The sequence below is a fragment of the Heterodontus francisci genome, chromosome 30 (assembly GCF_036365525.1).
Source record: "Heterodontus francisci isolate sHetFra1 chromosome 30, sHetFra1.hap1, whole genome shotgun sequence".
Lineage (NCBI taxonomy): Eukaryota > Metazoa > Chordata > Chondrichthyes > Heterodontiformes > Heterodontidae > Heterodontus > Heterodontus francisci.
This window is the reverse complement of record NC_090400.1, coordinates 44,010,850-44,024,747: the sequence shown is the minus strand read 5'-3', so window position 1 is coordinate 44,024,747 and position 13,898 is coordinate 44,010,850. Positions and strand designations below refer to the sequence as shown.

The 13,898-nt window shown below is 41.2% G+C and overlaps 1 protein-coding gene across 9 annotated transcripts in view; it reads left to right on the top strand.

Moving 5' to 3' along the window:
* taok1a (TAO kinase 1a) overlaps positions 1–13,898 on the top strand; it is a 195,276-nt gene that overhangs the window by 104,418 nt on the left and 76,960 nt on the right. For all 9 annotated transcript variants that reach the window (XM_068010461.1, XM_068010460.1, XM_068010459.1 and 6 more), the window contains one exon: positions 2,246–2,317. In XM_068010461.1, the coding sequence (XP_067866562.1) occupies positions 2,246–2,317 (72 nt within the window). The remainder of the gene's footprint in view (positions 1–2,245; positions 2,318–13,898) is intronic.

Below are 13,898 nucleotides of genomic sequence, written 5' to 3'. Positions count from 1 at the left end.
TAGGAAATCACAAGCAAAAACATATATTTTGTTGTAGGTAAATTTGTCCTACCTCAATTGTGGATAAACTTTGAGTTTGTAAGATGAAATTAAATTCATGAACAATTAGATGGCATGGCCAGATGGAGGAATGTCAGCATGGATTAATAAAGAGCAGGTTCTTTTTGGTTAATTTAATTGAATTTTTGAGAATACTCTTTACCCAGCTGGCACCATCGTACCTGTTAAAACACTATCTTGCAGAGTTCTGTGGAGCATAGTGGGAAGAGTCACTGGCCTCATGACAACTGTATCCTTTATTGTTTCAACAGTGTGTCATATTGGCTGGTCAACCATCAACAGTAACCCAGAGTATTTCAGATCCCCCTAGTTCAGTAGAAGATTACTATGTCTGCCACAGAGATCCAATCTTCTTTGGCTGGGTGTATCAACTTGAAGTCAATTTGACTCAGACCAACTTAGCTTCCTCTTTTTACCCTCTTTGCCTCAGAGAATGATCACTAATTGGTCAGATAACTGACAAGGGGCTTTAAAGAAGAAAGAACGCACTTACGTCACACAGTTCACAACCTCAGAACATCTTTTGGCACTTCACAGCCAAATAAGTATGTTTTCAAGCATAGTCACTGATCTACTGTAGGGACAGCAAATTTTCACATAGCAATGTTCCACAAACGGCAGTGTGGGCTGGAATATTACATTGGGTGGGAGATTCCGCCCACTGGCCGAAAAGGCCTCCCCAGGCCCTTAATTGGTCTTGGGCAGGACTTCCACCTCCTTGAGACAGGAATTGCAGCCTAATGGAGATCCCGGCCAATCAGTTGACCAGCAGCTCCTGGTACCAGTAGCGCCATCGGGAGCTTAGCCCTGGCGAGAGAAGGGGGGGTCAGATGGGGGAGGGGAGTGTTGTGCGTTGGAGGTGGTTGGGGCTTTGGGGGTTGCCCTCCGTGGGGCACAGGGTGCCCAAACAGGAGGGCGCCTCTACTCTCACAACCCACAAGAAGGCCGCTTGGTTTTACCAGGCAGGTTTCTTGGGGCATTTGCCGTCCAGCTGCTGAGGATAAAATATCCGTGACGGTGGGAGGAGGCCCTTGTGTGGCAGTTAATTGGCCACTTAAAGGCCTTGATTGGCCTGGGGTAGGCGGGCCATTTTTCACCGCTGCCGCCCACGTGAAATTGTAGCGGGGGTAGGAGGGGTTGGGATTGGCCCCCCCCTCCCCCCAACCTCCCACTCAATTTTAATGCCCACCACTGCCGCCAACCCGCTTGCTGGGGGCTGTAAAATTCCGGTCGTGATGTTGGTTGGTTACCAAATATTAGCCAGGATACCAAGTAAATTCTCCCACTTTTTAAATAGTGCAGTGGGATCTTTTACATGGCATCATGGCATTGCTGCTACTACAAATGTCTAAGGCCATTACCTCCATCAGCTGGAAGCTTGGAGTTTCAGCAGCAATTTCTTGCATCTCTGCAACCAAGTCAAGATTGACAACAAACTGTGAAATAAGGGTGTGTGTGTTCACACAGTTGCACTTTAGGTAATATCTCCCAACACTATCCCAGTATTTAATGATGTTTGTCAGAGGGAGAGGGCTTTAAAGAGGATCCATAAGGATATAATGACATTATTTAATACTAATTTTTAATTGGGAGAATGCTAGAAATTCTGGTAGCTGGTATGCAGAGTTTTCGAACACTATTTTTAAATGTCCCATTGTGGCAGCTAGTTATGCAATCTGTTATGCACTTTTCGTTCTTGTCCCTTTTAGAAGAAACATTTCACTTAAAAAATTTTGCTTCTTTTCTTCTTGTGCTCTGTTCTGTTCTTTTATAATTGTCCCTCTTACCTTTTTGTACTTGTTTGTTTTGTCCCTTATTGGGGGTAGTTCTTCGGCCATGTTGATTAAGTTGTGTGAAACTACTTTTTGTGCTTTTGAAGTAGCAAAGATTCGAATATAGTGCCCCTAACTCTTGCAGGTATATTTAAAATTCTACATTCTAGATTGCAAAATAACATTTACAGAATCACAGAATTGTTACAGTGCAGAAGGTGGCCATTCGGTCCATTGTGTCTGCACCGGCTCTCTGAGCAGTTCACCTAAAGCTGTTCCCCAGCCTTCTCCCTGTAACCAGAAATATTTCATTCAGGCCGTGTTATTGATGTGTCCTCTACTGCTCTGTTACTTTTGGTTCAATGTTGAAATTAGTTTCTTAAACTTAGCAATATCTGGTTTAAATTTTATAGGCACGGGATGTTCGCACAAACGAAGTGGTGGCTATCAAGAAAATGTCATATAGTGGCAAACAGTCCAATGAGGTGAGTACATTTTAAAATATGCCTGAGGGAAATGAGGATACATAAAGAGTATGTGTGTATTGTCAGTTGCAATCAAGAAAGATACGTGTGACCTGATATCACCTGTGAGGTCTACAGAATCATGAGACGTGGAGAAAAAAGAAACTGCAAGTCGATCATAAGCATTTCTAGAAATTGTAGGTAGATGTGTATGCTGGGGGATATAGACTGTTAACCTGTTTAGTCTATTCACTGACAGTGATATGCCTGAGTACCTTCATTAATTTGGGCTTAGGCTTCTTACATAGGTTTCGGGCTCCAGTGGGAAATGTTGTTAGAGACGTGCCTAGACAGGAATTTGTATTGGTTAGCTAAATTTGATTAATTTTGTAACAGTTGTATTTTTAAATGTTTTTATTGTTAGAAATTTTATACCCATTTGCTAGCTTAGTGGAGAATCCAAGTTGGTGTCCAAACAATATGATAGAATTCTACATTAAGTTTGAAAGAGATATAGTTCATTCTGAAACTAGGGTCTTAAATCTGAACAAAGGGAACTATGAATGTATGAGGAGCAAGTTGGCTATGGTGAATTGGGAAAATATATTGAAAGATTTGACGGTAGACAGGCAATAGCTAGTATTTAAGTAAGTATTACACGGTTTGCAACAAATATACATTCCTCTAAGACACAAAAACCCAACAGGAAGAAGTTAAGGATTGCATTAGGTCAAAGGAAGTGGCTTATAAGGTCGCCAGAAAAAGTGGTAAGCCTGAGGACTGGGAGCAATTTAGAGTCCAACAAAGGAGGACCAAGAAACTGATAGGGAAAAGAGATTATGTATGTAAGCTAGCTGGAAACATAAAGGCAGACTGTAAAAGCTTCTTTAGATATGTGAAAAGGAAACAATTAGCAAGGTCAAATGTGGGTCCATTGCAGGCGGAGACTAGAGAGTTTGTGGTGGAGAATGAGAAAATGGCGGAGAGACTAAACAATTACTTTGTGTCTGTCTTCATGGAGGAAGGCACAGAAAATCTCCCATAAATACGAGGGAACCAAGGGACTTGTAAAAATGAGGAACTGAAAGTATTTAGTATCAATAAAGAGATAGTACTCGAAAAATTAATTGGATTGAAAGTTGCTAACTCCCCTGGACTAGATGAGCCACATCCCAGAGCATTGAAGGAGGAGGCTATAGAGTTAGTGGATGCATTGGTGGTTATCGTTCAAAATTATATAGATTCTGCAAGCGTTCCTGCAGACTGGAAAGTAGCAAATGTAACCCCACTTTTTAAGAAGGGAGTGAGAGAGAAAACTGAGAACTACTGACCTGTTAGTTTGATGTCAGGGAAAATGTTAGAATCTATTTTAAAGGATGATGTAACTGGACACTTGGAAAGTAGTGAAATGATTGGGCAGAGTCGACATGGATTTGTGAAAGGGAAATCATGTTTGACAAACTTGTTGGAGTTTTTTGTGGATGTTACTTGTAGCATTGATAAAGGAGAGCCAGTGGATGCGGCGAATTTAGATTTTCAGAAGGCTTTTGATAAGGTCTCACACAGGAGGTTAGTAAACAAAATTTGAACACGTGGGATTGGAGGTGATGTACTGCAGTGGATTGCGAATTGGTTATCAGACAGAAAGCAGAGAGTAGGAATAATTGGGTCATTCTCAGGATGGCAGGCTGTTACCAGTATAAATGATTTGAATTTGGGGACCAGTTGTAATATTTCCAAATTTGCAGATGACACAAAACTAGAAGGAAATGTAAGTTGTGAGGAGGATGTAAGGAGGCTTCAAGGGAATATGGACAGGCTAAGTGAATGGGCAAGTACACGGCAGATGGAATATAATGTGAATAAGTGTGAAGTGATCCACTTTGGTAGAAAAAACAGAAAGCCAGAGTATTTCTTAAATGGTGAGAGGTTGGGAAGTGTTGAAGTCCAAAGAGAACTGTGTGTCCTTGTTCATGAGTCACTAAAAGCTAGTATGTAGATGCAGCAAGTAATTAAGAAGGTCTTCATTGCAAGGGGATTTGAGTACAGGAGTAAAGATGTATTGCTGCAATTGTATAAAGCTTTGGTGAGACCGCACCTGGAGTATTGTGTACAGTTTTGCCCTCCTTATCTAAGGAAGGATATACTTGCCATAGAGGGAGTGCGACGGAGGCTCACCAGACTAATCCCTGGGATGGTGGGATTGTCTTATGAGGAGAGATTGCAGAAAGCATGCCTGTATTCTCTATAGTTTCAAAGAATGAGAGGTGATCACATTGAAACTTACAAAATTCTTATAGAGCAGATGTGGAGAGGATGTTTCCTCTGGCTGGTGAGTCTAAAACAAGGAGACACAGTCTCAGAAAAAGGGTAAGCCATTTAAGACTGAGATGAGGAGGAATTTCTTTACCCAGAGGGTGGTGAATCTGTGGAATTCTCTATCCCAGAGGGCTGTGGAAGCTCAATCATTGCGCATGTTTAAGACAGAAATCGATAGATTTCTGAATACTAATGACATCAAGGAATATGGGGATAGCGGGGGAAAATGAGGTAGAGGTCGATGATCAGCGGTGATCTCTTTGAATGGCGGAGCAGTCTGGACCGGCCAAATGGCCTGCTGCTGCTCCTATTTCCTATGATCCAAAAGATTTTTCAAACAATATTTTGTGCAATTTGATTGGTTCATCCTTTTTCAATTGGTAGCTGTTGCCAACTGCCTATTTTTAGATTTTTATTCTTTTTTGAACTTCAGGAGTGGTACTTTTCATTTTGCTTGCTGATTGATATGTTTCCTACCTGTTGCTGTGTTATGAATATGGAATCAGATGCAGATGTGGCACAGAAATATGCGCATGTAATTCGATGCTGGAAATGTGACAGACAAAAAGCATGTTAGATGCAGTATTTTTATGTGTAAAATATGTTGCAAATTTGTTTATTATAAACCCAATATACTTTTTCTGCAGTCTCTTGCAGAAATTCCATTAAAAGTAGGAATTTAAAACTTGCAATTTTTAAATCAAGAAAACTGCTTATCAGGGTTACTTTACACTTAAGGATGTGAAATTTTATGAATGCTAGTTTTTTCTATTATATTCTGAAATGTGTGGAATTTTTTGCAGCAATTAGATCATAAGCTTATGTTTATTTTAGAGTATTTAAACACATGCCTAGAGCAAATGGTAACCTTACCATTTCTGCATTCTCCCAAGTAATTTTTCAATTGAAGTTAGAGTTCTTCCTTATTTTAGCAGAATGTATTTTTAACTAAACTCCACTTAATCTTTCAGACTAATTATTCCATCTATCTTTGATTCAATAATATATTGCAGACTTTCTTTAATACTTGTTTACAGGCTTGCATTGAGGTGAAATCCAGGTACAAAATATGGGTATAATACTGATGAGAAAGATCTTACACTTGCATAAAGCCTTTCACATCCTCAGGATATCCACAGAACCTTGTAATCGGTTGATTGCAATGTTATCTGTGGACTCGAGTACTCCAGCGCACTCCTGGCTGGTCTCCTACATTCTACCCTCCAGAAACTTGAGGTCATCCAACACTCTGCTGCCCGAGTCTTAACTCGTTCCAAGTCCTGTTCCGCTATCACCCCTGTGCCCGCTGACCTACATTGGCTCGCAGTCGAGCAATATCTTTTAAAATGTTTATCCTTGTTTTCAAATCGCTCCATGGCCTCCCCCCTCCCTAACTGTAATCTCCTGCAGTCCCACAACCTGCCGAGATATTTGTGCTTCTCCAATTCTGGCCTCTTAAGCATTCCCAATTTTAATCATTCCATCATTGGTAGCTGCGCTTTTAGTTCCCTAGGCTCTAAGCCCTGGAATTCCCTCCCTACATACCTCCACCTCTCTTTCATCTTTTAAGACGTTCCTTGAAACCTACCTCTTTGACCAAACTTTTGGTCATCCGACCTAATATCTCCTCACTCGGTGTCATATTTTGTGTTATAATACTCCTGTGAAACACCTTGGGACGTTTTATTACATTAAAGCCACTATATAAATAGAATTTGTTGTTGTAAATAGTGTTATTATGTAGACAAACAGAGCAGTCAGTCTGTACACAGCAAATGAGATAAATGGCCAGTTAATCTGGCGATACATGAAGATTAAATCTTAACAAGGACACCAGAGGGCATCATTGCTTTTGTTTGACTTAGTGTTGTGGGATCTTCTACATCCACTTGAGCTACCAGACTTGGATTAATATATGGCCGAAAAAGTTGTACTTCCCGACAGTGCAGCACTCCCTGAATATTGCATTGAAGTGTCATTCTACATTATAACCCCAAGTCTAGGACTGGAGATTGAAGCCATGATCTTCTGATTGGGTAAAAGTGCTACCACTGGGCCAAGCTGAGACTACCAAAAATACTCCTATGATATAGTTTATAGAAAATCGGCAGCAATTTATTTAAGGCCAGTTGCTTCTACCAGTCCATAATCCAAATTTCTATAGTCCATGATGCTTTATGCCAGTACCTATTTTTTTTTTGCATTTTGTGGTTTTGCTACCATTTTGTGGTCTTCCCAAGTTAAAAAATCATTCAATTTTAGAAGTGGATGTACTGTCCATCATGCATTGGATTTTGTTTATGGGAAATTATCCTACATCCCCTATCCTCCAAAAAAAAATTCATTTTTTGATTTTCATTCAATGCCTGCACCGAATTTGGCCGAATCATCAGCCTCAAGAAAACTAACATTATGGGACAGGACGTCAGAAATGCCCCATCCATAAATATCGGCGACCACACTCTGGAAGTGGTTCAAGAGTTCACCTACCTAGGCGCAACTATCACCAGTAACCTGTCTCTTGATGCAGAATTCAACAAGCGCATGGGGAAGGCTTCCTCTGCTATGTCCAGACTGGCTAAAAGAGAGTGTGGGAAAATGGCGCACTGACACAGAACACAAAAGTCCAAGTGTATCAAGCCTGTGTCCTCAGTACCTTGCTCTACGGCAGCGAGGCCTGGACAACGTACGTCAGCCAAGAGCGACGTCTCAATTCATTCCATCTTCGCTGCCTCCGGAGAATCCTTGGCATCAGGTGGCAGGACCATATCTCCAACACAGAAGTCCTCGAGGCGGCCAACATCCCCAGCATATACACCCTACTGAGCCAGCGGCGCCTGAGATGGCTTGGCCATGTGAGCCGCATGGAAGATGGCAAGATCCCCAAGGACACATTGTACAGCGAGCTCATCACTGGTATCAGACCCACCGGCTGTCCTTGTCTCCGCTTTAAAGACGTCTGCAAACGCGACATGAAGTCCTGTGACATTGATCACAAGTCGTGGGAGTCAGTTGCCAGTGATTGCCAGAGCTGGCGGGCAACCATAAAGGCGGGGCTAAAGCGTGGCGAGTCGAAGAGACTTAGCAGTTGGCAGGAAAAAAGATAGAAGCGCAAGGAGAGAGCCAACTGTGTAACAGCCCCGACAACCAATTTTATCTGCAGCACCTGTGGAAGAGTCTGTCACTCTAGAATTGGCCTTTATAGCCACTCCAGGCGCTGCTTCACAAACCACTGACCACCTCCAGGCGCTTACCCATTGTCTCTCGAGACAAGGAGGCCAAAGAAGAAGAAAAATATATATCTTTTACTAAATTGCTAAATTTGCTGATGACATAAAGATGGGTCGGAAAGTAAGTTTTGAAGAGGATATAAGGAAGCTACAAAGGGATATAGATAGGTGAGTGGGCAAAGATCTGGCGAATGGAGTATAATGTGGGAAAATGTGAAATTCTCCATTTTGGCATGAAGAATAAAAAAGAAGCATGTCTAAATGGTAAGAGATTTCAGAGCTCTCAGATGCAGAGGGATCTGGGTGTCCTAGTGCATGAATCGCAAAAGGTTAGTATGCAGGTACAGCAAGTAATTAGGAAAGCTAATAAAATGTTGTTGTTTATTGTGAGGGGAATTGAATACAAAAGTATGGAGGTTATGCTTCAGCTATACATGGCATTGGTGAGACCACATCTGCAGTACTGTGTACAATATTGGTCTCCTTATTTAAGGAAGGATGTAAATGTGTTGGAAGCAGTTCAGAGAAGGCTTACTAGACTAATACCTGGAATGGGTGGGTTGTCTTATGAGGAAAGGTAGAACAGGCTAGGCTTGTATCTGCTGGGGTTTAGAAGAATAAGAGGTGACTTGATTGAAACATATAAGATCTTGACGGGGTGGATGTGGAAAGGATGTTTCCCCTTGTGGGAGAATCTAGAACTAGGAGTCACTGTTTAAAAATAAGGGGTCGCCCATTTAAGACAGATGAGGAGAAATATTTTCTTTGAGGGTTGTGAGTCTTGGAACTCTCTTCCTCAAAAGGCAGTGGAAGCAGAGTCTTTGAATATTTTTAAGGCAGAGGTAGATAGATTCGTGATAAGCAAGGGTGTTAAAGGTTATTGGGGGTAGGTGAGAATGTGGAGTTGAGGTTATAATCAGGTCAACCATGATATTGAATGACAGAGTAGGCTCGAGGGGCCGTGGCCTACTCCTGCTCCTAATTGGCATGTTCGTAAAAATAGACTAATGCAGTACAAAAATCAGTGTTCATTACTTCCACAGGGCCATATAATCTTCAGATGTTGGTTGCTTATATTGCCTTATTTTGCGTAATTTGCTGTGCTCTGCTTTTGAAATCCGGACATTACCTACTTCTTATGTGGAGGCTACCCTCCTTTACGCCCCGAGTAGGCAAATTGCTCCATCGTCTTGGTTTATGTTGTTGCTTGATCAGCTGCATGTTTTTAAAAAAAAATTCTTCCTTTGGGGCAGCATCTGACTTCTGCAGCAGCACCATTGGATGCTGTGGCTAAAATCAGAAGCTCAACCGAAGAAAATAATTAGAACACAAACTTAACAGTACATAGTTGAGTAATAAGTAAGTGCCTGGAAGCAAGATTTTGGCACAGCCTATAGTAAGCTGACTGAGGAAGGGAGCAGAGTTGAATGTGCTCTTTGTCCAAGTCAGCCCTGTAATTGATTCAGGTATAAAAATTATTTTTCAAAAGTGTTAGGTGTTACTCTATAAAATTTCAGATCGCATTTATTAAGCAAATTATTTGTTTGAAAACCGAACTCTGGCTAGGTTAAAAGTGTAACAGTTTGGTTCAGCCATTTTACACAATGGCAGAATGAAGTTTTAAAAACATGTTAAAACATATAGTACAAGTAAAAGGTGGTAATACAAAAGCTACTTGTAATATGTATGTGGCTGTATTGATAGCAGAACTGGAAGATTTGTGAAAGAGGAGGTGAAAGACTAAATTGGAAAAGAAGTGGTCAAAACAAAGGAAGCATTTAAAAAAAACTTTAGGTAGAAAATTTGATCTACAAGGAGGTCAAGGGTTATGGTGGAAAGTGGAGTTAAGGCCACAATCAGATGAGCCACAATCTTAGATCATGGCTGATCTTCTACCTCAATGCCATTTCCCCCCACTATCCCCATATCCCTTGATATCTTTAATATCTAGAAAGTATCATCTTGTTAACCTTGGATTGAGCGAGCACGTTGTTACCAACATTAGGACAAATTTCTTCTTGGCTGAACTGACTGCTACTGTGATTGTTGTGGACACTGATCATCGCTTCCTTCAAATGAGTAATGTAAACAGATGACTCTTGCATGTTAAACTGTAGGCTTGCTGAAAAATACAAGACATAGCTGAACTATACAGAACTTGTAAACTGAGAACCTGCAAACAATGCAGTTTTACTGGTCGTGCACATCCAATAAAATAAAATGCAAGATCCTTAAATATTATTTGGAGTTCAGTTTAAATATTTTTAGATTGAAATTTAGATTGAAGTAGTTAACTGTCACTGAAAGGTACATATTGAATTTTACTTTTGAGTAACCAGCAACACCAATCCACACCAAAGGGATCCATTGTTGCTTGCGTACAACTGATGAACAAAATTCACTGTACGTCTGGGATAGCTGGGTTTTCAATTACAATAGCAGGATTCCTGCCCAGATTACTGAGATATTCTTGGATCAGAATTTACAATTTGTGCCAAAATATTGCACAAGACCTGACAATTGACTAGATGGTTCTGTGGCACTAACATCACCATGCTGGAAATGCTCACGTGAAAGTCATCTTACTTGCAATTCACACATACTGAATTCTGTGATTTTGGTTTCCACTGTCATTACAAGTTTTGTTACCTAAATCTACTTGGGATAATTAACAGCTTTGAGAATTTTTGGAAATTATCATTAAATATGAAAGTGTAATGTTCAGAAAAACTTAGTATCTTGAAATGAGGGTTGAGTGAAATTCTTGTCTTGCACCTCATTTATGTCACCTCAACAGTAAGCATGGCCTCAAAGGCAATGCAGCAGCAGTGTTATTCTAGTGGGGATGTGACTTGGAAAGCATTACAGGTTGGTCCATTATAAATATCGGGGTAGGGAACTTTATTATCTACTTTATTTGAAGTGGCTTTATTTGAAATGGCATCAACAGAAGTTAAACTTGTATATTCGGTGCAGTCTGTTAATTTTCGATCTATATTAAAAATATTGCATCCAGCATTGGGCCATTACATTGAAAAGTGTTGTATATTCTGTTACACCGCAAAAGTTTATGTAACACTTGAATCTAATTGGTAAAAATATCATATTCAGACAAAAGCAACAAACCACAATTGAACAAGTAGATTAACAACTTACAAGGAGCAAGCAAGTGCAAAAAGCATATATGACACAGCATTAGTCAGCAAACGGCTGCTGATGAAACAAAATGAAAACACTCCCAAGTATTTTTGAAAAAATGTTTTCAGCTACTTTCTTGTTTTGCACTCACATAATGTTAAAAATATTTGTTATATCAAGCCTATATCAACTTTTAAAGTTCACCAAAAAATCTTTCAACTTAACTCATAAAATTGTTTAAGGCCTCTTGGAAATCTATCCAATAAAGTTTTGCTGTCATAGGCCTACCTTGACTTCAATTTGGATTTTGAGTATTCTTAAAGCTTGCTTTGCTGAGCTTGTGTGGACGGCCAAACATCTGGCTTTGTAGTAGGAAAATGGAAGTGCCTTTGCTCCTGCTCTGATGTGCTTAGCGTCAGGCCTGTCAATGTGTGCAATCTCAATACCTTGTAAAATTCCAGCCCTTCAGTTGGCTGTTTCAGCTGGATATTAAAAATGGTCAGTTTATTTGCTGGAGTCCTATGCCTCTGCTCTTGATCAGCATTTGTGAGCAATGTCATGGAGGCCCCTTAGCAATCTGAGAATTTTTCATTTTATGACTTAAAACTTCTAGGTCCCTGCTTTTGCCAGCTCTGGCTCAGTTGGTAGCACTTTCGCTTCTGAATTAGAAGATGGTGTCATTCCGGGGAGTACATAATCCAGGCTGACACTCCCAGTGCAGTACTGAGCGAATGCTGCACTGTCAGAGGTGCGTTCTTTCCACTGAGACGTTAAACCGAGGCCCTGTCTGCCCTAAGATCGATATAAAAGATCCCATGGCACTACTTCACATTTATCACAAATGCCAGTCTTCAGCCAATTCAGTTCGCTCCACGTAATATCAAGAAATGGTTAAGTGCGCTGAATACAACAAAGACTATAGGTTTTGACAACATCCCACCTATAGTGCTGAAGACCTCTCCTCCAGAACTAACCATGTCCGTAGCCAAGCTCTTCCAGTACAGCTACAACACTGGCATCTACCTGACAAAGTGTAAAGTTGCCCAGGGATGTCTTGTCCATAAAAAGCAGGGCAAGTCCAATCTGGCCAATTACTGCCCCATCAGTCTACTTCGAATCATCAGCAAAGTAATGGTAGGTGTCATTGACAAGTGCCGCTTCATAGCACAACCAGTAATCGGCTTGACGATACTTAGTCTGGTTTCCACCAGGGCCACTCGGCTCCAGGCCTCATTAAAGCATTGGTCCAAACGAAAGAGCTGAATTCCAGAGGTGAGGTGAGCATAACTGCCCTTGACATCAAGGCAACATTTGACGGAGTGTGGCATCAAAGAGCCCGAACAAAACTGAAGTCAGTGGGAATTGGGGAAAATCTTTCCATTGGTTGGAATAGTATCTAGCACAAAGTAAGATTGTTGTGGTTATTTGAGGCCAATTGTTTTGACCCCAGGACATCACTGCAGGAGTTCCTCAGGGTAGTGTCTTAGGCCCAACGATCTTTAGCTGCTTCATCAATGATCTTCTCTCCATCATAAGATTCGAAGTTGGAATGTTTGCTGATGATTGCAATGTTCAGTTCCATTCGCAACTCCTCAGATACAGAAGCAGTCCATTCCCACATGCAGCAAGACGTGGATAACATTCAGGCTTTGGCTGAAAAGTGGCAAGCAACATTTGTACAACACAAATGCCAGAGATTCACCATCATCAACAAGAGAGACTCTAACCATCTCCCCTTGACATTCAAGGGCATTACATTTGCAGAATGCCCCACCATTATCATCTTCGGGTGCACCATTGACCAGAAACTTAACTGAACCAGCAATATAAATACTGTGGCTCCTAGAGCAGATCAAAGTCTGGGTATCCTGTGGCGAGTAACTCATTTTCTAATTCCCCGAAGCCTTTACACTATCTACAAGGCACAAGTCAGGAGGGTGATGGAATACCGTCCACTTACCTTGATGAGTGCAGCTCCAACAACACTCAAGAAGCTCAACACCATCCAGGACAAAGCAGCCTCATCCGCCACCTTAAACATTGCATGCCTCCTCCACCAACCCACCGTGGCTGCACCATCTACAAGATACAGCGCAGCAACTCACCAAGGCTACTTTGACAGCACCATCCAAACCTGTTTCCTCTACTGCCTAGAAGAACAAGGGCAGCAGGCGCATGGGAACACCTCCAAGTTAACACACCATCCTGATTTAGAAATATATTGCCTTTCCTTCACTGTCGTTGGGTCAAATTCCTGGAGCTTCCTACCTGTCAGCGCTGTGAGTGTACCTACAGCACAAAGACTGCAGTGGTTCTCAAGGGCAATTAGGGATAGGCAACAAATGCTTGGCCTTTCTAGCAGCGCCCATGTCCCATGAATGAACTTTAAAAAAAAATTTAATAAGTGCATGCGATCGTTCCCTCGTGTCCTGGCTAATATTCATCCCCCATTTTACCTACATTATAATAATGACTGCACTTCAAAAGTACTGATTGGCTGTAACGTGCTTTCGATCATCCTGACAACATGAAAGGCACCATCAAAATCCAAGTCTTAATTTTTTGCTTTACTGTAGACTAATACTGCACGAATATAAATTGACATCAGATCTAGTGTGTCATCTTACTACTAAGTACCAATGATGAAACAGCCTGTCACTCCCATTCCTTCTCAAACTTTCAGTTTTAAAATCTACATGTGGAGTCCTCATGTGATTCAGGTAGAAAGTTAGACTTAATAATGAATCTTGCCCAACTCCGTGCCCATCTCTTCAAAGCTCCCTGTTGGAATCACTTCAGTACAACTTACAACCTTCCCTCAGTACCAGGCCTTCGCTGAAACAAAAATCATCAATGACATCATTTGTGACTTTGAATAGAATGTTTTATCACCCTTTGTGCTCTGCAACCTCTCA